Source organism: Pseudonaja textilis, chromosome 3, assembly GCF_049901715.1.
Source record: "Pseudonaja textilis isolate UNSWEBS1 chromosome 3, rPseTex1.2, whole genome shotgun sequence".
In the NCBI taxonomy this organism is placed as follows: domain Eukaryota; kingdom Metazoa; phylum Chordata; class Lepidosauria; order Squamata; family Elapidae; genus Pseudonaja; species Pseudonaja textilis.
In genome coordinates this window covers 144,373,932-144,395,258 of record NC_141992.1, presented here as the reverse complement: position 1 = coordinate 144,395,258, position 21,327 = coordinate 144,373,932, and the positions used below count along the sequence as shown (strand labels likewise).

General features: G+C 34.6%; 1 protein-coding gene across 10 annotated transcripts in view; it reads left to right on the top strand.

Annotated features, from left to right (window-relative positions):
- C3H18orf63 (chromosome 3 C18orf63 homolog) overlaps positions 1–20,889 on the top strand; it is a 33,687-nt gene extending 12,798 nt beyond the window's left edge. For 6 of the 10 annotated variants that reach the window (XM_087931014.1, XM_087931010.1, XM_087931015.1 and 3 more), the window contains 10 exons: positions 3,963–4,074; positions 5,223–5,264; positions 6,747–6,823; positions 7,917–8,026; positions 9,708–9,804; positions 9,937–10,013; positions 12,352–12,535; positions 15,617–15,695; positions 15,797–16,578; positions 19,705–20,889. In XM_087931014.1, coding sequence (XP_087787140.1) covers positions 3,969–4,074; positions 5,223–5,264; positions 6,747–6,823; positions 7,917–8,026; positions 9,708–9,804; positions 9,937–10,013; positions 12,352–12,535; positions 15,617–15,695; positions 15,797–16,578; positions 19,705–19,788 — 1,638 coding nt within the window. In that variant the 5' untranslated portion in view covers positions 3,963–3,968 and the 3' untranslated portion in view covers positions 19,789–20,889. The remainder of the gene's footprint in view (positions 1–3,962; positions 4,075–5,222; positions 5,265–6,746; positions 6,824–7,916; positions 8,027–9,707; positions 9,805–9,936; positions 10,014–12,351; positions 12,536–15,616; positions 15,696–15,796; positions 16,579–19,704) is intronic. The other 4 variants (XM_087931017.1, XM_087931018.1, XM_087931012.1 and 1 more) reach the window with 1 other exon arrangement.
- Positions 20,890–21,327: the final 438 nt, after the last annotated feature.

Below are 21,327 nucleotides of genomic sequence, written 5' to 3'. Positions count from 1 at the left end.
CCAAAGGTGTTATGCCTTTGAGGGAAGCAATAACAATTAAAAAGAAGTGGGGAGCCTCTGGAAAACACTACCATTTTCAACCTTAAATTCATTACCTAAGCGTTTAAAGATGGCCTGAAACTGTGTTCCTGAAAATTGGCTAGTGCTGGTAATTTTGGCATTGCAATTTTGGGGAAGAAAGGGTTGGAAATGGGGTGCTAGAGATATTACATGGTCCATGGCCATGAATTATCCAATCCTGATTTACAGGATCAAAGTGGACCTTTCTTTTTAAGCCATGCTAATAAGCTGTAATGACAAAGTAGCAAAAATATATTTATAACTGTGTCAAACCTTGCACAGAACTTTTACTTAACTATGCATTCAGATTGATCTGTGTACAAGAGTATCCATGATAAACTAAAAAATATATTTTAGACCAGGGGTAGCAAACTCATGGCCCGCTGGCCGAATGCGTCATGTGCTGGCCCCGCCCGCACCTGGTTTAGCGAAGGGGAAAAAAGTCCTGATACGTCACATGATGATGCGAGTTTGACACCCTGTCTTAGGCCATACACTGTATAGATGTTGGCCAAGATGGCTTTACTGAAAATTTGGTGACATACATCCATTCAGTGGTAATTTTAGGCTTCATGAATAAAAATATATGTCAATGAACAGGATGTCAAAGCCTAATGGATCAATCAGAAAATAATAATATATATGTTTTTCTTCCAATTGTGGTTGAAAATGTGTATATCATTTTTAAGAAGGAAGAATTACAAGAAAGTAAGATGGGGAATACACTTTGAAAAGAGTGCTCTCAGGGCTGGGAGCCATGAGTGGGCTGTACAAATAGCTCAGTGTATTTCTTACTGTGTACCTAGTTATTCTCTTGTAATCCCTTTCTCTCCAATCCAACAGACCTACTTGAGAGCTACTTATGACTTAGATTCAAAGTTTCATTGGTTGCCCCCCCCCCCAGCCAGTCACATGACTGCACTTGGGCAGTGGGCTACATTTATGACCATTTGCAGCATCTTGCGGTCACATAACCATGTTTTATTACACTTTTGCTGGAAACCAGCAGTTGCTTCCTGTTTTAGGCAAGACCAGCTACATAGGAAACCATTGGTTTGCTTTATGACCACGGCAGTCACTTAACAACTACCACAAAAAAGGTTGTAAAATATGGCCATGTTGATTTACAGCCATAATGGGCAGGCTCCATTATGGTCATAACTAGAGGACTACCTGTAAGTAAGTTAAGATGGTAGAGAGCATCCTGAAAGTCTAAAGGAAGTGGGAGACAGCTTCATCAATTTGCTTTCTGGTAAGTGGTACTTTGTGTTTATCTATGGCCCCCTTACGAGACTGCTATATGTTTTAGGTTTTATACTTTTTAATGTTCTGTCCATGTTCATTCCTCCAGGCATAGAATCTACATAGAAATAGCCTGTCATAAATTGTACTACCCAGATTGTCAAGTTCTATTCTCCATCAATAGCAAGGCTGGCAAGTGGTACCATCCTTATCAGTTTCAATGTAGCTCAAGCCATGAAAAACATTTAATGGATTCTCTTGGCTTTATTTCCCCCCCCCCCCACACACACTGGGTATTATCTGCCTATCGGAAAAACAAGTATGTGATAGGACAAGCTGGGCAAGAGTAGGCAAGTATCTGGAATGTGAGATTTAGCTGTCTTTAAAGCTTTGCAAGTGACAAGTTGCAGATGCTGAAATGTTCTGCAACTATGATTTTAAAACATGGGTCTAGCACGTGCAACAAATAGTGACAGGACGCAGGTAACACAGAAGGCTTGTGTGGATCATCTGGCATGTTGTAAACCTGTCCTCCGTGCCTATGACCCCTCAATCAAGCTATTTCTGAGAGAAGGTTTAGTGCTCTTTTGCAAAAATGCTAGCTCAATATCCAAATTAAGCTGAACGGTGCAGTGCCCTCTTATGACAGTGCCTGTGATCTCAGGATATTCACCAGTATCCCAATTAATTACACTAAGAGAAATATTCTTTGCCTCCTGATAATGCTTGGGTCAGTAGCTTTGTTAATCTGCCTCAGTTTGTATTTTAATATATGAGTACAATCTCAGTTTGTGTTTTATTATATGAGTAGGTTCTATGTTACGCATCTGTACATGTTTGGACATTTTTTAATGTAAGTGCCCTAGCTCCTTTTTACCATCCATTGGGTATATCTGCCTTGCCTCTCTCTACCAGAAATTTAGGTTAGGATGATAATTAGCTAAAAATATAATAAAGGTTCTTTTACTCGGTGTATAACTCAAATTGTTTTAAATGTAAGGTATATATTTAAATCTGAATTGTAAGGTATATATCTAAATTTGAGTTTTTTCATGAATGGTTAGATAACTTGATAATAATCTTTTGCTGTAATGCCTGCAACTGCTATTATTTCTCTGTAAAATATACTGGGGCACTGGAGTGAGTTCAGATTACTTATGAAACATTTTTCTTTTTTGCTTGTTCTGATTCAGATGGGATAGCTGCCGGGAGGGGGTGGAAATGGTGTTCTATGTTCAGCCAGCCATAACATCGTTCCTGATTTTGGAAGCAGGAATAGAGGGAGTGAGGATTCTAATTTTCTTCTCAACCAATTCTTCAATATATTGACTGACAATGTAACACTACAGTAGTAAAACAACAACACCATTGTTCAGATATTTTACTGATGTTATATATCTATTTCTTTCATGGATCTTTGGTTTCTACCACCAGTAATCGTGGGATCACTGGATTTTACTGAACAAATATCTGTAACTCTTACACTTGGCTTTCTTCCTAGAAATATGGAATATATGTTTACTAAATGGGTTTAGAGAAAGTAGGCTTTTCAATAAATATGTAAGTTTATATGATTGAAAATGAATAACAGCACTATATTATTTTCCTTAGTTTTAAGCATTTCCATTATAATCATTCCTTTGTTGTTATTTTAGATATTGTTTGAATTATTTTTAATTAATTCTGAATGTAGGTAATTTTACAAATAAATGTGGAAAAACGGTCTTTCTGGTGGTTTTATGTGATTTTTCTAATTTCATGCATCTTTCTTCTTGATAGATAAGTGATTATACTGGTTTGCATGAATTTTATGAGTCATTTGTGGGTCATTTTATGGCTTGATAATTAGATACTATCTGTATCTTTTACAGTGATAGCATTGCTGCCATTATTAAAATTTTGCCTTACCAAAGACTTGCCAGGGCACCCTAGAACCTTTGAAGGTATACCGATAGGAAATAGAAAGCAAAACAGGTGTGAAGTTCCAACAATCTTCTAGGAGTTAGCACATTTCTTTACTTCATGTGTGTAACATACTTTTTAAGAACAGTCATACAATTCCTACCATTTGTAACATTCAGTACTTGATTTGCAATTTATCATGAGTACATCAGCTGGATTATATTGGACCTAAATAAGCAATTTGCCATATGCTTTACTGTACAGTAACCAATTTACAAATGTCTTTTTCAGAAAGATTCTATATATTAAAATCAGTGAAGGAGGTTGTGAGACTAGAACAATCTCTGTCTGAAGGTCAGCCTAGAATAGATGCATTTTTGCTTAGTATATAATTATTATGACAGGAGAATAATATTGATTGAGACCAATAGAGTAGAAGAGAGGATGTAACCTTTGCTCCCAATGCAGCCCTAACTTAAGTCTATTCCTGTCTTGTTAATCATGAATGCAAATTATAGTCTCAGTGGAACATGTTATCAGGCCGAACATCCTGTAAGGGTTATTCACTGAAGAAAAAGCAATAACATGGTTATTGTGTTTGACTCTTAATCATTGGAGAATACAATGTGCTCTGCTAGATGGATTACATTTGATTAAATGTAAGGTGTTTCATAATAATATTCAAATTATTAAGGAGGCAATGTTTGCAAAGAGAAAATGCAATACAGTGCGTTTTGGTTTTTTTGTATATTTATTAGGTAGGAATGCCAGAAAAAGTTACCCCAACCATCTTTCAAGTCTGCCTTTCTTATACTCTTAGAGCTAAACTTGCCCCTAACTGGAACCAAGCTGGTCACTTGTTGATACAAGGTAATTATTTGGAACCTCTGATAGTGAAAATGTTTTTTTAGTGTTAGATATGTTCTGCATGATGCATATATTTAATATTAACTATAGTTGTTAAAATATTGTTCAATAAGTCTGAGTACAGATAGTCCTCAACTTACAATGGTAATTGATCCTGCAATTACGGTGGTAAGTCATGATGGTCATTATAGTGGTTTATCAAGTCACCTATGCTTTGCAAAAAATTTGACATTTCTATTAGCCTAGTAATAATGGCTCAGTTTAGGTATCATAAAATAGAAAACAAATTCTTCAACTGATTCTTCATTTCTGAAAATATTTCAAATGTAGACTGTATAATTTCAAGATCAGCCGCTTCTAGCTCCAATTCTTTATCATCTGAAAATTCCTCAAAACTGAAAGTTTGCACAATATTTTATATGTGTATGTGAGTAATATACATATTGCTTATTTTATGTAGTTATGGTCAACATAAATATGTTTAGATACCATTAAAATCTGCACTTTCCTCTTGAAATTGCAATCTACCAATTCCCTAATTAGGTTGGCTGACTCAATATTGCTGAGCTAGGTTATGATATGTATTTAAGGATGGTACATTTTTAAAAAGCAGGTTCAAGAGCAGTGATGTAGTTACTGTCTTGCCAGGAACCGTCAGGTAATTGGGACCACTGTCTTAGTTCCTATCTCTTCCCTAGGATTTTTATGGCCATTCATGAGAAGCTTCCACCTGACATGACTCCTCCTCCAGAAGATTGGGGGCCCAGTTAAGTAGAGAAATCCTAGGGCCTTGACATAGAACCTGGATCAGAATGCAAGAAGACCAGAGCCATGTCATCTTAGTTAATGGACTTTGGTCCCAAGCTTTAGTTATGGAGGCCAGAGGGGAGGATCTTTAAGCCTCTTTAAGAACAGATGGGACCATTCCCTCTCCCAAGGAGGAGTTAACTACCACCCAGACCCAATCATGCTTCTCTCCCTGTGGCCATTTATCAAATAATACATTCCTCTTTTAATACATAAGGAATATGTTGCAATGCAAGCATTACATAAACAACGTATAACAAAATATAAACATATTTTCCTCATCAGACATTGCTTTCGAAAAGTTTTAACTTTGAGTTATAATACAGTATTTTCATATTTTTAAGGGAGAAATTTTTTGTCACAGATGGGAAAGCAAAATGCAGTTGGTGAGTACACTATGAATAAATATTTTTTTTCACTCTTAAAGACCTGGAATTACCTTAGATATATTTTGTACATGCTCTTGGTTAAAAAAAAGAAGAATGAAGAAAATCAATGGTATATCAAATGTAACCTACAGAGATTATCAGTTGAGCAACTGCTAGGCATATATATTTATCTATCAAAATGACTGAAATCAAGACTGAGAGTCACCATGCAAGCAAATAATGAAGACCTATACCACTGCTTTGTTTACTTGTTAGTCCTGTTCAGGGGTGGGATGATACCGGTTTGGCCTGGTTCTATAGAACATGTAGCTGGAAAGAGCAGCTGACACCTAACCAGTTTGGTGTTTGGCCCACCCGCCTGCCCGGGCTCTAGGCTGTCTTTTATTCCCTGCTTTTCCCTTCTCAGCTGTTTTGCACGGCACAGCTAAGGTTGAAAAAGCAGGAAACGAGGATTTTTAAACGCACCCAAGCGCAGCAATTGTCAGCTGTCCAGGTGGCACAGCTGATGATTTCTTACAAACGCTGCACACATGATTCTCCCCAGTTCGGAGAACTGGCAAATTGCTCCACTGGCTGGGCCCGGCCCGCCTCACCCACTCATTCCTTACCTGGGAAGCGAGCCATCCAACTTGCCTGGTTTGGTAAGTTGCTATTTTATCTTCCCCCCGCCTCCCCCACCATTAGCTGTTCTGCTCTGCCAGGAGATTTAGATTAGCTAGAAAGCAGGAAATCCTTGGAGAGCAGAAAGCAGAACCGAACCTTTCTTAGGACTGAAGCTTTTCAGTGCAGACTCAGATAGCTGATTGCAGATAGAGAGATCTCTAAATTAATCTGTGATCCTGTGATCAACTCAATCTGCCTGCCTGCTTTGCCTGCTTTAGGGTAAAAATTGCTTTTTTTTAAATAAAAAAATTCAATATTTACATACATGGTGTGTTGTGAGTTAATTTTGTGAGTTTGCTTACAAGCAAATTTTATGTGACAGACTCAGATAGCCGATTGCAGATAGATAGAACTCTGTGAATCTGTGATTCTATGAGCGACTCAATCTGCCTGCCTGCTTTGCCTGCTTTTGGGTAAAAGTTGCTCCTTTTTAATAAAAAAAAATCAATATTTACAATATTTACATAAAAGCTATGCCCACTCAGTCACATGACCACCAAGCCACACCCACAAATTAGGCCACACCCACAGAATCGGCTGTTAAGAAATTTGAATCCCACCCCTGGTCCTGGTCCTGTTTAGCAATATTTAAAGATGTAAGCAACCACAAGCAATTATTAAAAAAATATTAAAATGATTAAAATGTATTAAAAAATAAAAAATGTGATTTCACTTAAACTTTATGGACTCATGGACCGTTAAGTCACTTGGTCAGTCCTGCTTTAGAATTCATTATAAATTTTGTCTTATACACTTATAGGGAAAGTAGGGATATATGAAAATGCTGTATACTGGATGTTATGAATTTTATTTCAGTTGTGGATATCACTGTATCAGAAACTCAACTTTGCATCAGTGTGGAAATATGCAGGATATGTTTACCACTACCTGAGGTACAGAATTAATGTAACTTTTTACATTTGCATTTTATGGGGCTTCATTGTGCTTGTGCATCAAGGGCTACTTAAGATTCTTTTACATAATAGAAAATCAACAATTGTTAAGCAATTCATCACATTTTTCAATTTCTGTCTTTCCTCTTTTCTCCAAACTACCATGTATTTTTTCTTGTGGTCTAAAATATACACACACGCATACACACATACACACACACACACACACACATTTTCTCTTTAAAAATTAATTATTGGGTGAACATTTGCCAAGAAAACAAGTGTTTTTTAATATATCATCACATCTCTCAGATGCATACAAAAATTATCAGGCATAATCTTCATCTTACTGAAGAGTTGTATTGGTGATTTCTGATCTATCAGTGAAATTTTAAAATAAAGGTATTCAGATACTGAGAAAACTAATTAGGTGTAAAAGTTAAGGCATCAGTCTGGAAATCAGGAGAGTGTGAGTTCTAGTGTTACCTTAAGCCCAAAGCCAGATCACTCTCAGACATTGTAAACAGGCATGGCAAACGGCTTCCGAAATCTTGCCACGAAAAGTGCAGTGACTAATCCAAACATATCCCAAGAGTCAGCAATGACTTGAAGGGACAAAAAGAAAGAAAAAGAAGGAAGGAAGGAAGGAAGGAAGGAAGGAAGGAAGGAAGGAAGGACGGACAACAATAACACATTTTATAGGTGTATTTCTGATTATGACCACAATCAAGGTTTACTGGTTATTTTAACTCATTAGAAAGAAAATTAGGTACTTAAATTTAAAAACATGCATTTTCTTTTAATGCTGTAATTTATTTTAATATGCATATTTTTGCAGTAAATTGTAAATCACAGATCCATACTGAGAGTAATTTCAAAGTCTGAAAGGATTTAAATGACTGCTTTATTAGGCATCCCTTAATTTTATAGAATGATTTTTATGAAAAGATTTATTTGTTAAAATGTAATTTCAGTTAAAAATGTAGTAACTAAAAGCTTTTGTGCAATATTATTTTAACATACATTACTTTCTGTTTTATACTTTTATACCTAACCTTTCAAAAATTGCTGTATTGATTTATTTTTATTTTAGCTTGAAGATTTTGATATTTCAACAAACATCATAAAGAACTTTAACAATGATACTACTGCAGTCATTTCAGAATATTCTATTTTAAGTAATTGGTGTTATGTTTTACCAAGGTATGTTTTTCACAATTTACAAGGAATTGTACTAAGATGAATGAAACTTTTCCTACAATATATTTTTATTACAGTAAATATATTAGTGATAGGAGCCACTGAGAAAAGGTTTTCATTCTCAGGGTTTCATGAATATTTAGACTAATTTTTTAAAATATAAATTCAAAAACAAACAACTTTGAGTAGTAACATAACCAAACGAATATCTTCTTTAAATTTGAACAGGCATTTTTGAAAACTCAAGTATAATATTTAGTTCTTTCCACTTAATTCTAAATAACAAGTTCACATCTGTGAGCAAGACTACCCTACAGAAAAAAATCCAGTTGTATCGTTTATTTCTTTGGGTTTTAATAATGCTAGAACAACAGTCAAGCAACATATTTGGGGATTACAATGGGGTTCCAGTCATCTGTATGCAGGTTTGGTTTTTAACAGCCTTGCCTCTACCAACTTCATTTCCAATATCATATTACAGTAGGACTTTTTCATTATTTCTATGTGCAATACTAATGAGGGGCAGATGTTGGTATATCACTTGAGCCATGTTTCTGCTTCAGTGGATTGGTGAAGTGGAAATAGTAACTTTGTTATTTTATGGTATGGCTTTATAGACATATTTGAATAACAGATCTTTCTTCTTTTATGGAATTTTCCAAGCAAGCAATCTCAATTCTGTATCTCATAACTCTTAATCAGCCTGAACATTTGCAGTGATCTAGTAATTATGATGCCCAACTGTTTGTAGAACTTGGTGTCCCTTTTAACTTTCGCTTTAAGCTTTTGGATTATTTAAATCCAGATGTGTCTACTCTTTTTGTATACTAAATGCTGATTCATAATAATAAACTAAACAAATATATATGTGTGTGTGTGTGTGTGTGTGTTTTTCTTAAGTTTTCGTGGGTATTTATATGTATGGTATTCAGCTTTGTTCGGGTATTTTCCCACGTCATTATAGTTGTGCTTTTAAAGTTGTAGCCTACAACCTTAGGCTACTGTAGGCTACAACTTTAAAAGCACAACTATAATGACGTGGGATAATACCTGAACAAAGCTGAATACCATACATATAGAAAATTTAAGAATATATATATATATATATATATATATATATATATATATATATATATATATATATATATATTTCTGAGGTTCTCAGGTATTAGTATGTGGATCTTTGGTTATTCGGGTTTTCTCCTGCGTAAGATTGGAAGTATCTAGGCAACGTTTGATGAAGTCTCATTCATCATCTTCAGGCTTGTGTCTTCGGCTCTGTGCTTCTCAGAGTGATTCAGAGTGATTCTCACTCTGAGAAACACAGAGCCGAAGACACAAGCCTGAAGATGATGAATGAGACTTCATTGAAACGTTGCCTAGATACTTCCAATCTTACGCGGGAGAAAACCCGAATAACCAAAGATCCACATATACATATACATATACATATATATATATTTACAACTTTCTATTTCTATATATTTTACTCTGTGTCTGCTTTTCCTCCGTATGACTATATTGAATTAAATAAATGCAATACGATAAATTCAGTTTCTGCTTAGCTCATTTTAGAGTAATAGAAGTCCACATCTTTCAAACCTAGTTCAAAATATCTGTTACATAATTATGGTTTCTACTGCTTAATACTAATTTTCTAATATTCTTTTCGTATCTCTGCCAGTATGAAAATGGGTCAGATAATGAGTATCAGTCATTTAATTCCGCATGATTCTCCGTTTCATTCATACAGTGATTTACAGTTACATTGGGAAAATCTGGTAAGGGTATACTTGTGTGTGTGTGTGTGTGTGTGTGTGTGTGTGTGTGTGTGTGTGTATTCAATTATAAACAATAAATCAATTGACAAAATTATTATTATATATTATCTTATGTATATATTTTATCTTTAGTATGGCTACCTTCTGCCAGAGGATTCACAGATGTATTTCAGCATTTATTTCAAACGTATAGGAGAACAATTATTTACGTATCTTTTATATGTTTTATTTATTTTCATGTGGGGCCTTCTTAGGAACATGAGCCAAGATTATAATATGAAGATATGCTATTAAAATACTCCCTTACTGAATATTAGTTGTAAAGTTAAATAAATATTTGTCTGCTACCACATTAAAAATAAACTTTCATAGTCACAGTCATTTGATGAGATAAATGTAAAACAAATCAATGCATGTTCCATTTTTTTCCCCAATATACTGCAAACTGAGTTTCTTAAAGCAGAATTCTGTGCTCTAATTGTAGATTATCTACATTTTGTGTTTTCATATATAGAAACCCATCTGCAGCCATTTTTCTTCAGAAGATAGTGAAGTGTAAATACCAACTATTTATTTATTTTTTCCAACTTTCCGCATCGTGGTCAGTTTCCAAATAAACTGGAAAGTTCTGCAAAAGGCTTCAAAATTTATTTAGAGTATACAAGTCTGAATGCAAACAATTAACTTTGACTTAACCCTGACAAGGCTGTATGGCTGTAGGCTTCATGCCCTACTTCATCTGTATCTAGTGATTTGCCATTAGTTATAGGCAGTTGCACAGTTAGCCAGAAGTTTACATTACATTTGGCATTTTTGTCCACCTAGCAAGTCCTTCCTAAAAACCTAGACTAGGAATATGTTGTTTAATTATACTAAAGGTATCATTGCAGGATGTAAGCTATTTCAAGTAAAATTATCTTTGGCAATTGGTTGATGGTGACTTTATCATTGTTGATGATGTGATGGTGTGGTGCTTCATATATTTGAGGATTTTTTTCCCCAAGGCATGTATTACTATTGATACCATATGAGCATTTGCACCAAGACAAATTCCTTGTGTGTCCAATCACACTTGGCCAATAAAGAATTCTATTCTATTCTATATTGCTTTCCTGTGCAAACAGTCATTCTACTTCTATTTACTGATTTCATTGCATCTTCTTTACCTGCCTTCAGATATTCTTCCAATGTTCGTTTTTCTTCTTTAACTGTTTAATGTACTTGTAACAGTTTATGCCCATTGTGCTCCAGGGCTTCTAGTTCCTGTACATTCATAAGTTCAAATTTTTAACTTACATCAATCTTCTTCTTGGCTGTCTTTACATAATTACTCAATTCATACTTTTTTTCTTTGACCATTTGTTTGACTTCTAAATCTCTGCCTCCATTTCTACAGGGCAGGTATAATCTATCAATACCACAACAGAGAAGTAATGCATAGTGAATAGTCATCAGTTTTTGTGCTTTTTGGTCCAAAGTGTCCAAATCGGTTTATGTCCACTTAATAATTCCAGCAGTGTATTGTATCAAAGATAGGACCCAGGCATTGATGGTGTTTCCACTGTTCAATTTTGCCTTTAGCAGTTTTCTCATTCTTTCAATGTATTTTTTACCAAGCACATTTTTAACTAGTCCATGGTTGATGTTATTCAACAGTGAATGTCCTGATACTTGTAGGTGTCATTATCATACTGACAATGTAGGTTCTTGTGAAAAACCCAATGTGTATGAGGACTAACTATGATTTCAAATTGTTGTGTAAATGATAACAACAACAATAATACACTGCTCTCCTTGGCTTCATTACTTCCTCCATTGTTGTTGAATGCCTAGAAGATGGAAGTATCACAGATATCCTTCCATTGTCACTTCTGCCATTCTAGCTCCAGACTACAGTCTTTAGCGCAGTGCATGCTTCACTCTGATCTTCTACTAGTTCCATTGCTACTACCAAAGCTATCCATCAGGGCTCCACTCCTCACCAATGTTGAGTGAATAAGCCTAGCAATAACAGCTGCTATATTCACTCACTACAATGTTGCTGCCAATGTTGCTGAGATCTACCGAATTGCAGCCAGCTAAACTCTGACTGAACAATTCATCCCCACCACAGAACAGTATTACCACTGCCATCTCTTCTCAACTTCATTCCAAATTCTTCTTGTTCTCTTATTGTCCCAGTCTCTCAATTACACATAAACCACACAACTTCAACGAGCAAATCTTGCTGTACCAGCGGATCCTTAGTGCTTCCAAAACCTGTAAACTCTTATTTCCCTTCCTCCAACACCAACATTTAAACTTAATCATCAAATAATGAGTTTATCTCCAAACAGACTTTGCTGAAACAATTGAAACATGAGCAAGTTTTTCTGAAGTTCTCGTTCATTTCACTGACTTTGTACAGAAAGTACTTGTAGTAGATCTTACTCACTCCCTTTATTTTAACAAATCCCTATCGTTCAAGCAATTGTATCTATGGTAAACCTGATGCTTTTTGATATCAATTTGTCAAATTATTTATTGCATCCCTTAATACTGATTCAGATATCCTTCCAGTTGCATCAGAAGTCAGCCCATACAGTACTTTCCTAGAGCAGATATAGAAGCTATTTTAGATTCTTTTATTACTGATCTGAGGACTTCCATTCCTGATATATGTGGATTTCCTTTTAAGATGACACAGAAAGCAGTGTGTACTACAAACAATTTTATAACGGCATCTGTTCAGGTAATACTATATATGTGACTGGGTATGTGTGTATCATTTATTGGCATATACTTGGTTAAACATTGACATAGTCAATTATCTTCATTTTTCTCAATATATCTTTTTCATGCTTTATTATGATAACATAGAAGGCAGCTAAAGTGTGATAATAAACACTAAGAGCAGACACAGTGTTTTTGCTGTGATAAAAATCGATGTAGCTGGTATATCCATAAATAGCTAAAACGATTCCTGAAGGACTAGCTAAATGCAAATTCTGACTACTATGACACTTATTTTTCTATAGAAACCTGAATAATAAAAAATAAAATAAAAATGACTTCCTTGCAGAATTATGTACTAATTACTTCCAGATGGAGATTTGTATCAATATTATTATTTGATAGTAATCAGCCACAAGTCTAATCTAAGTTGTCTTGAGTAATAGAAATAAGGGAGGAAGAGCTGACAAAACTGTTTATTTGTATTTTTTAGATGTTCCATAATAAGGCTAGATACTCAGTAATTTCTAAAAACTGCAGTTGAATTGTAATTTAAATCACTTGGGTTTGCTTGTACCTATTAGCTGTTGATCACATTGCAGCAGAGCACTGCCTGTTCCCTACAGATGTAGCTTTGAGGTTTTATATATGGGCTTTGTCTAAAAGTTTGTGCTTACAAAACAGGAGACAATTTTCTATTCTTATATTTTATTTTCCATCCATTTTTAAAATCTATATTGTATAAATATGAAATATAGTAAACCAAGATGGCTCTTGCTGTTGATTTAGTTATTAGAATGCATACATTGCCTAACATTTTTTTTCAGTGATATGTTAACAGAACGGAACAGCTTTGTTGTAGGTGCTCCATCACTGGAAGTTTTAAAAAAGAGATTGGACAACCATTTGTCTGAATTGATATTATAGGGTTTCCTGCCTGAGCAGGGGGTTGGACTAGAAGACCTCCAAGGTCCCTACTCAAACATTAAAAAATAAAATAATCTTCTCACCATGTTACAGTGATGGAAAAGAAAGAAAAAAGAAAGTTGGAAACATGAAAAGAAGCATTTAAGTGTCTGTACTATCTTTGGCTAGTAATTGAAGGCAGATTATGCCTCTGTTCCTTTTTTTTTAGTTCAAAGGCAGTGAGTGCTCTTTCTGGCACTAAAATAAAAACAAGCTCCCTACATCTGACATTTTCTGGATGAGAGATGTAATTTGATTACATCATTTTACATGAAAATCTTCCAGGGAGGAAGGGAATATAACTAGTTTCCCATCTGGCTTTAGTTAACAAAGTATTCTAGATATTTCTGAAAGAAATTCATCACAGCAAGCAATGATGAACAATGGAATTGATACTGAAGGTTCTGTCAGTATGTAGATGGCATCTTGTCCCATTTCTAATTTGAAAACAGATGTTGTATCATGCCCAGTCAGGTACTAACTGTGCTAAAATCTGAGATGAAAACATAAATGCATTCAATCTGAACAAGGCTAACGAGGTTTAATTTACTCTGTTATCTTATTCAGAAATGTTTAAAAATAGTATTTTTATTATATGGCAGAAACAAGGTAATTCATCTTAGAAAATATGTTTTTTATGATATAGCTGCCAGGTGTTATGTGAAAATTCCTCTATATCTTACTTTTGGTAATATAGCTTTATAAGAAAAGTGCTGATACCAGCAAATGCACTGAAGCTAGAATGAATTATAGATAGTCCTTGACTTCAACCATTAATTCAGTGATCATTCGAAATTACACCAGTTTTGAAAGAAGGGTTTTTGGACCTGTGCCTGAAGGTGTGGACATTGCAGCAACCCTATTTTCTTTCCATTCATGCCCTTTTAGCCCTCTGCTTTCATGCTTTGGGTTGCTTTTCCCTTTCTCTTTTTTTCCCCAGCATGTAGCCAGCCCCAGCCCTATCTAGGATCTCTGTACAAACAGTTGTTTGGGCAAGCTATGGGTTAAAGCTGCTATTTCCTTTCCTTTCTTCTTTTTCAATGTATGAAGCCTGCAAAATACAGCCCCTGTACTTCAGTGCACCACAAAGCCTAGCCACAAGCTGGCCAGGCCAGGCACGCCTCATCAGAGGTGGGAGGAAGAAGAGAGCAAACGTCAGTGGGGGACTAGGGAGCACACGTGTGTGCAAGTGCAGGGAGGTGAGGGAAAGATGGTGCAGGGTGTCTGTGAGCGAAGGCAGGAAAGAGGGAGTAAACAAAAGGCCCCAGGAAGAAAACTTACTCAAGCAACTTGGAACCTTCCTAACTGGCTTCCCCATTGATTTTGCCTGTGGGAAGCCAGCAGGGAAGATTGCAAATTGGCAATGACAGCAGAACTATGCAGCCTGCCATAAATATGAACTGGTTGCCAAGCATCCACATTTTGTTCACCTGATCATTGTAGGAACTATGATTCTTTGTTCTTTGTGTACGTGCTAGGACAACGGAGCCTTCTGGTGGTTGGCTGGAACACGGAGCAAGGAGCAAGGACAAATTGTTGCCATTCCTAACCAGAACTGTAGCAAACTTAAACTCTGCAGCCTTGTATGCTTTATGCGAATGATCAGTGCATGTTGTGTGATGTAATGCGTTTGTGATAGGACATTAACAAAATTGCTACGTTAACAAAGATTGCTTCTAATAAAAGAGGGTTTCGGAGTTTGCTCTGCGCTCTCATCCCAAGACAACTTTGGGTAGTGTCTTGTTTTCATGAGAGACCACCTCAGATCATGAAGGCAGTGTGATGGCCAGAACTTTGAGGAACAGCCGTACGTTTCTTTCATTCAACACCGCCATTGCAAACGGTCATTGAATGAATGGTTGTAATTCAAAGACTATCTTATTATTGTTAACTTTCAGTCTCTTAATAAAACATCCAGATCAATTTGAATGGATTTTTTTTATCCAGTGTCACTTTTTATGAGAAGATTATAGTATTTTATGTGTTACTAATATCTAGAAAATTAAATTTTCTATTCATTTTCTGGTGTTGCATTACTCAGTTATAATTGTTAATTCCAAAATATTTACATTATGAAATTAATTAGTGATGTGTAATGTGATTTAAATTGTTCTATTTGGTTTCCGTGTTTTAGAAAGTAAACTCTAAACCAGCCAACCTTACTGCAGGAAGGAACTGCAAGGTACCTTTGACTCAAGTAATCCCAAAGAAAGGTATTTCAAACTTTAAGCATGTACTATAAATAATAGCCACAAGGTGGAGCTTAAAGTCAACCATCTGAAATATTTTCTTTAACTGTTATATACTTCTGCAGATGATGAACATGCAGGAGTAGAAGACAAAAACAATATTGGACAACAGTGGAAAATATCAGAACATTCTGGTTCAGCATTGAAATCAGATAACACCAAGAGGATCATACCCATTTTCAAAGGAAAGTTACTGCAAGCGGATAGGCAGTTCACTAAAAGAATTAATGAAAAGAAAAGAAAACATGTTTCAAAAGATTTACCAAAACTAGTAACAGATCATGCAATTGCTAAATCGGCTGTATTCAGCCCAATTGCAGATCAGATTAACAAATCACTACCTAATACATCATTTCAAAATGTTACAAATAAAAGCGTTTCTCAGAAGGTAAGAAAAAATATTAGAGCTAACCAATTTATAATAAAAGAAGAACAAGAAGAAAATCAAGATGTTGGGTATCTGTTAAACCTCCCTTTACCTAGTGGAACAGTTTTAACCAAACATTCCAATAAAACCAAAGCTACAAAGCTACATTTTTCTTTGATATCTGCTGATAACCAATCAAAGCATGACACAGCAAGCATCTGTCAGAATAATCCTGCACATCTCAGTGCAGGTCAGAATCTTCTCAGGTCAAAGAAAACTGAGGAAATAGCTGAAGGAGCTCTCAGAATATTTCAAAATCAGATACAAAATCCAATGAAGGAAACAAAAACAAATGCTTACAGATTAACCAGTCCAGGATTCGAAAGGCTGACAATATCCAATAAATCCAAGAGAAAAAGAGATTGGAAAGAATCAGTGTCCTATCAAGACATCACTAAGACCTCAAGACCTCATGTGCAGGTATTATGAATAATATAGATGTGCATAACATGACAGCTCAGGAGCTTTTCGTGGTACTGATTTACACATAGTAATAATGAAAAGCAGAGAGCAAGCATGTGACTGCCAAATTGCACGCATATACTTTTAGTATGTTACTCCTCATGCTTAACCAGAAATTTCTCGTGACACCTATTGCCTTTTCCTATGAAATTGTTTATGTGGTCTATATGTATGAAGTCAATTAATTAAATCAGATCTGAGATATACAGAGAGTGGGCGTGGTGGCCTAATGGTGAGGACTCTCAGCTCCCACACAAAAGGTTGGAAGTTCAATCCTAAGTAGCAGCAGATGTTTCTCTACTAGGATTCAAAGAAATCTGTTGCAGCTCCAAGGCACCAGGGGGGGCATCCGGCCAGTAAGCACTCAGTTCCATCCAGTTGTCCCTCTATCCCGAATTAAAGGATTACAGGGTCATAAAAAGGGAAATTCTGAGCTATACAGAAAAGTTATGTATTGATTTTTCTTTAAAAATTGGCCTGAACCAGATATTGATAATACATTGGCAGTGAGCACCAGGATAGAAAACTTCCTGGTCTATATATCATGAAAATCTCTGAGCTTTTAAAATTAAAAGTATTGATTTGTGAAATAACAAGATATAAGATTAACCTTTTATTCCCTTTCATATAGTTCCTTTTATAGGTTACAAATGAATAAATCTTTGAAACTGACTTTAATAAGAATATTTAATAGGAACATTATATGACATTAGATGGCAGAAAATATAAGTTGATATAACCTTTGAAATTTGTATGATTCTCATAAAGGCTCTTTAAAATATTATAACATGCAGTACACTTTTTAATTTTAAGATACATTAATTTTCATTATCAATCTTTCAAAGAAGAAAAGTTCAGGGCAACTTAAAACCCTTTAATATACACAATCAATATTAGGCCTAGGAACTTGGAAAAATTATGAACTTCTCCAATTTTCTCTGAATTTCTATTGTCTTATATAGAGACAAGTGACTGTTAGGAGTATCTTTTGTTTGAAAATCAACATGAAATGAATTGATACTGCTGTGAATATGTAGTCTAATAGCTGGTGTCCTAAAAACAGTTAGGTTGTAGAATTGAATATTTTACGTTAGAAATGGCAGACTGTATCTTGTAGATATTTCAGCTCTGAATAGCATCAACCAAGATGATAAACAGCAGAGCTGCAAGATTGTTCAAAATGTTTGTAATCCACTGCAGTTGTAGAATCTGGGGAATGGCAAATGGCTCTCCAGATTTCTATTGCTGATCTTAAAGAAACTATTTCATGTTGCATAAGAATGAATGACCAGGATAATTCATTTAACTATATAATGATTAATATTATATATATTTTTGAATTTTAGTGTAAACTTCAAATATAAAACCATTTTAGATCAATTTTGTTTTTCAAATGTACTCTTTATTAAGTCATTGATATTCCAAATTCCAAATTTATAAAACTATTTGGAAAATAATATTAGCATTATACAGTTTTTTACTGAACTGAAGTCTGCATTGTTTTAAAAGCTACAGCTATATAATATTAATAATAAAGATACAGAAAGAGAGAGAGATAAAGCAACTGCATTAATCAAGAAGGCTGTCAGCAAGCCATAGATAACTGTCACTTTACTTCATCTGCCACAGGAAGCCAAATTGTACAAGACATGCCCCACATCACAGTTACCACCCACAATCTCGCAGTTCAGGGAAGGGGAGACATGTCATTTTGGGAATTCAGCTTTCTCCTTACCCAGGGACCACCTGTGTCTTCTATGCATTAAATTTCAAATTGTTTTCCAATTCAAATTATGTAGTGATCAATGGTACTGATTGGTTCCTTCAAATTAGAGAGTAGGGAATAGCAGAGTTAGTTCTTATTGGTGTATTGATGGCATCATATCTAGAATTATGGGTGATCATCCCTGGAAGTTCCATGCAAATGCTAAATTATAAACAGACAAGAATCCTGTGGAATAGTATTAATTACTGGCCTAGATATTGAATCATTATTCTCCAGAACCACCTTCTTTTCAAGTCTCAACAAGAAAGACTAGGGGCACTGCAAAATAATTACTCCAATGCCCAGCCCAACCAGACTGCTCAAGTTATCATATTTGACCATAGCAAAAGATGCCAACATGTCCAATAGAACTAGCAGAATTACATTCCTTCTTCTATATAGGTCATCTTTTGAGATAAACAAAGAAGTCTCAGCCTCATACCCTGAGAGAAACCCAGAAAGAAGTAGGTCCAGAAAACAATTTTGCAAATATAAGTCTCAAAATCTTTTACTAAGCTATTTTTCCAAGAAAAGCAACCACATCATTTTGGATCAACCAGTCCATTGTGAATATTATTGTGCATAGTAGTAATGAATGAAATAAAATAGATTAAAATAAGACTAATTGAAAAATAGCTGTACAATTTTTAGAAATAGTTGTTCACAAATATTCTTATTCATATTCCCTGTTCCATATTCTGATTTTGTGTTTTTTATTTATATACAAAAGGGGGGGAATTACACACAAGCAACAAAAAGGATTCTTTTTTTAAAAAAAATCAAGTATATAGCTTTAAGCCTTGAGCTCACAAAATAATGGTGATCAGACTTTCCATTACATGAATAAAGAGCCAGTTCATAAGAAGGAAATGAAAATATGTTATCAATCCAGTTTTGTAAATCTTGGTCAGCACTGTCTTTTCTTTTTTTATCTTTCCACTCTTTTTTTTGCTCAATAAATAGGGATAAAATCCTTTTTTTGTTTATAATTCATCTTCAAATCATATTACTGTTCCCAGAACTATTTTGACATACATAAATTAAATGGGATGACAGTAGACCAGCTTCATATCACCTGTGCAAATGTGCCTCACTATCAGCCTAATGAAATTCACTTCTTTGACATGTCCATTTGATTACTTTTTAAATCATAGCTTTTGATAGACAAATGAATGGTAATCAGCCAACAATGATTGGTATATCATATATACATTTTAACATAAATTAGTAACTAACAGAGATGACATTTGTGATAGCAATTTTGGTTTTCTTAAATGTAAATATAATTTACTTTAATACTTAATATATTACATTGACAGGAAAAAGAACAAAGTTATGCAAAATCTAAGAAACAAGAACCAGTAAATCATCAAAGTAGAAAAAAGATGCAAAAGAGAAAATAAACAACAGGTTTGTTGAAACTAAACCATGAAAGGATGGTGATGGAGTTTTCATTTAAGACTTGAAGTATTTAATTCATATTGTGCTTTTCCTGTTTCATGATTGAATAATTTATGATTAGAAAATGACCAGGTTCCAATTTTTCCCCCACAGCAGTCAAGAAACCATACACATTCAAACAGACAAATAAGTCCCCAATTTGTGCATAGAATCCAACTCATACAACATAGTTGTTCTATGTGTACATTAGAATTACTGATTAAATTTTTAAGCTGCCAATAACAAATATTCTCTGGGCAAATAATACTCATTCTTATGAATTATTTGCATTGAAAATAATGGAAACAATACAGGCAATAACCTCCAGTATAACTTTTATGTTCTGAATGTATAATTAGTATGACCAAACGGATTACTATTGTTCATATGCAATGCTAACTGTAGTTTAGATCTAGATCTCAGCAGAAAGAAAACCGGGAAGTGCTAGGTGCAGATATACAATTCTAATTCTCTGCATTAAGAGGAAGAATGAAATAGGATTCTGGTTTATTTTGTTCAAATCCTGGCTTACCATTCAATTTACACCAGGAATTAAAATTATAATAAAACTGTAAACATAATGGTGATTTGCCAACAACTATCTAAGGCAGTAATGACAGGAAAATGTGAAGGACTGCAGGTGCAACAGGAGTTTTCCACTTTTACTCTAAAGCATATATTCAATCGTCCTTGCATGTCATTAATTGTGGTTTCTTTGCTATTTCCTAATGGGATTTTAAAAAACCCTAATATTTGTTCACACTACACAAATGTTTTGAAATAGTGTTTTTATTCTTGCTGTTGTTTAAAACATAAACTTTTGTTAAAAACATGAATTTAATTCTTGATACTTCTTTAAAAATTATAATTCAGACTGTTTTTATAAATTTTTGGAGATTTCTTCTCTTATATTTCCTATATCCTCTAAAGACACCATACTTCTCTTCTATAGATGAAAGAATATACTTATGTGATTATAAATCAAAATATACTCTTCAGAAGTTGTTACATAATTATTGTAGTTGATTTGTTCCTCTGAAAAATAATAAAAGAACATTCTTGCGTACTTTCCTTCCTTTCTGTATCAATATACAATTTCTAATTTTGATTGGTATATATGATCATAAATGTGCTATGTGCATCTATAATATATCAAGAGATTATTTAAACAAGTTATACATATGTAACAGTTATAAAAATGATCACTATATAGAGGTGGTCCTAATTTAATGACCAGTTTTTTTAGTGTATATTCAAATTTAGAATGGTGCTGAATGGTGACTATGTGATGTCCTCACTCAGGTGTGGGATTTGTTTAACAACAACAACCTGGAAGTGCTGTTGCTAAATGACTTCATGACTATGTCACTTATCAATGGAAATTCCAGTCCCAATTGCCTTCATTAACTGAGAACTATCTGTAGTGTCCATTGTTATAAGTCATATTTCACAATACAAAGCACGTGCAGTTTTGCATATTAAGATTCACTTTTTATGAAATA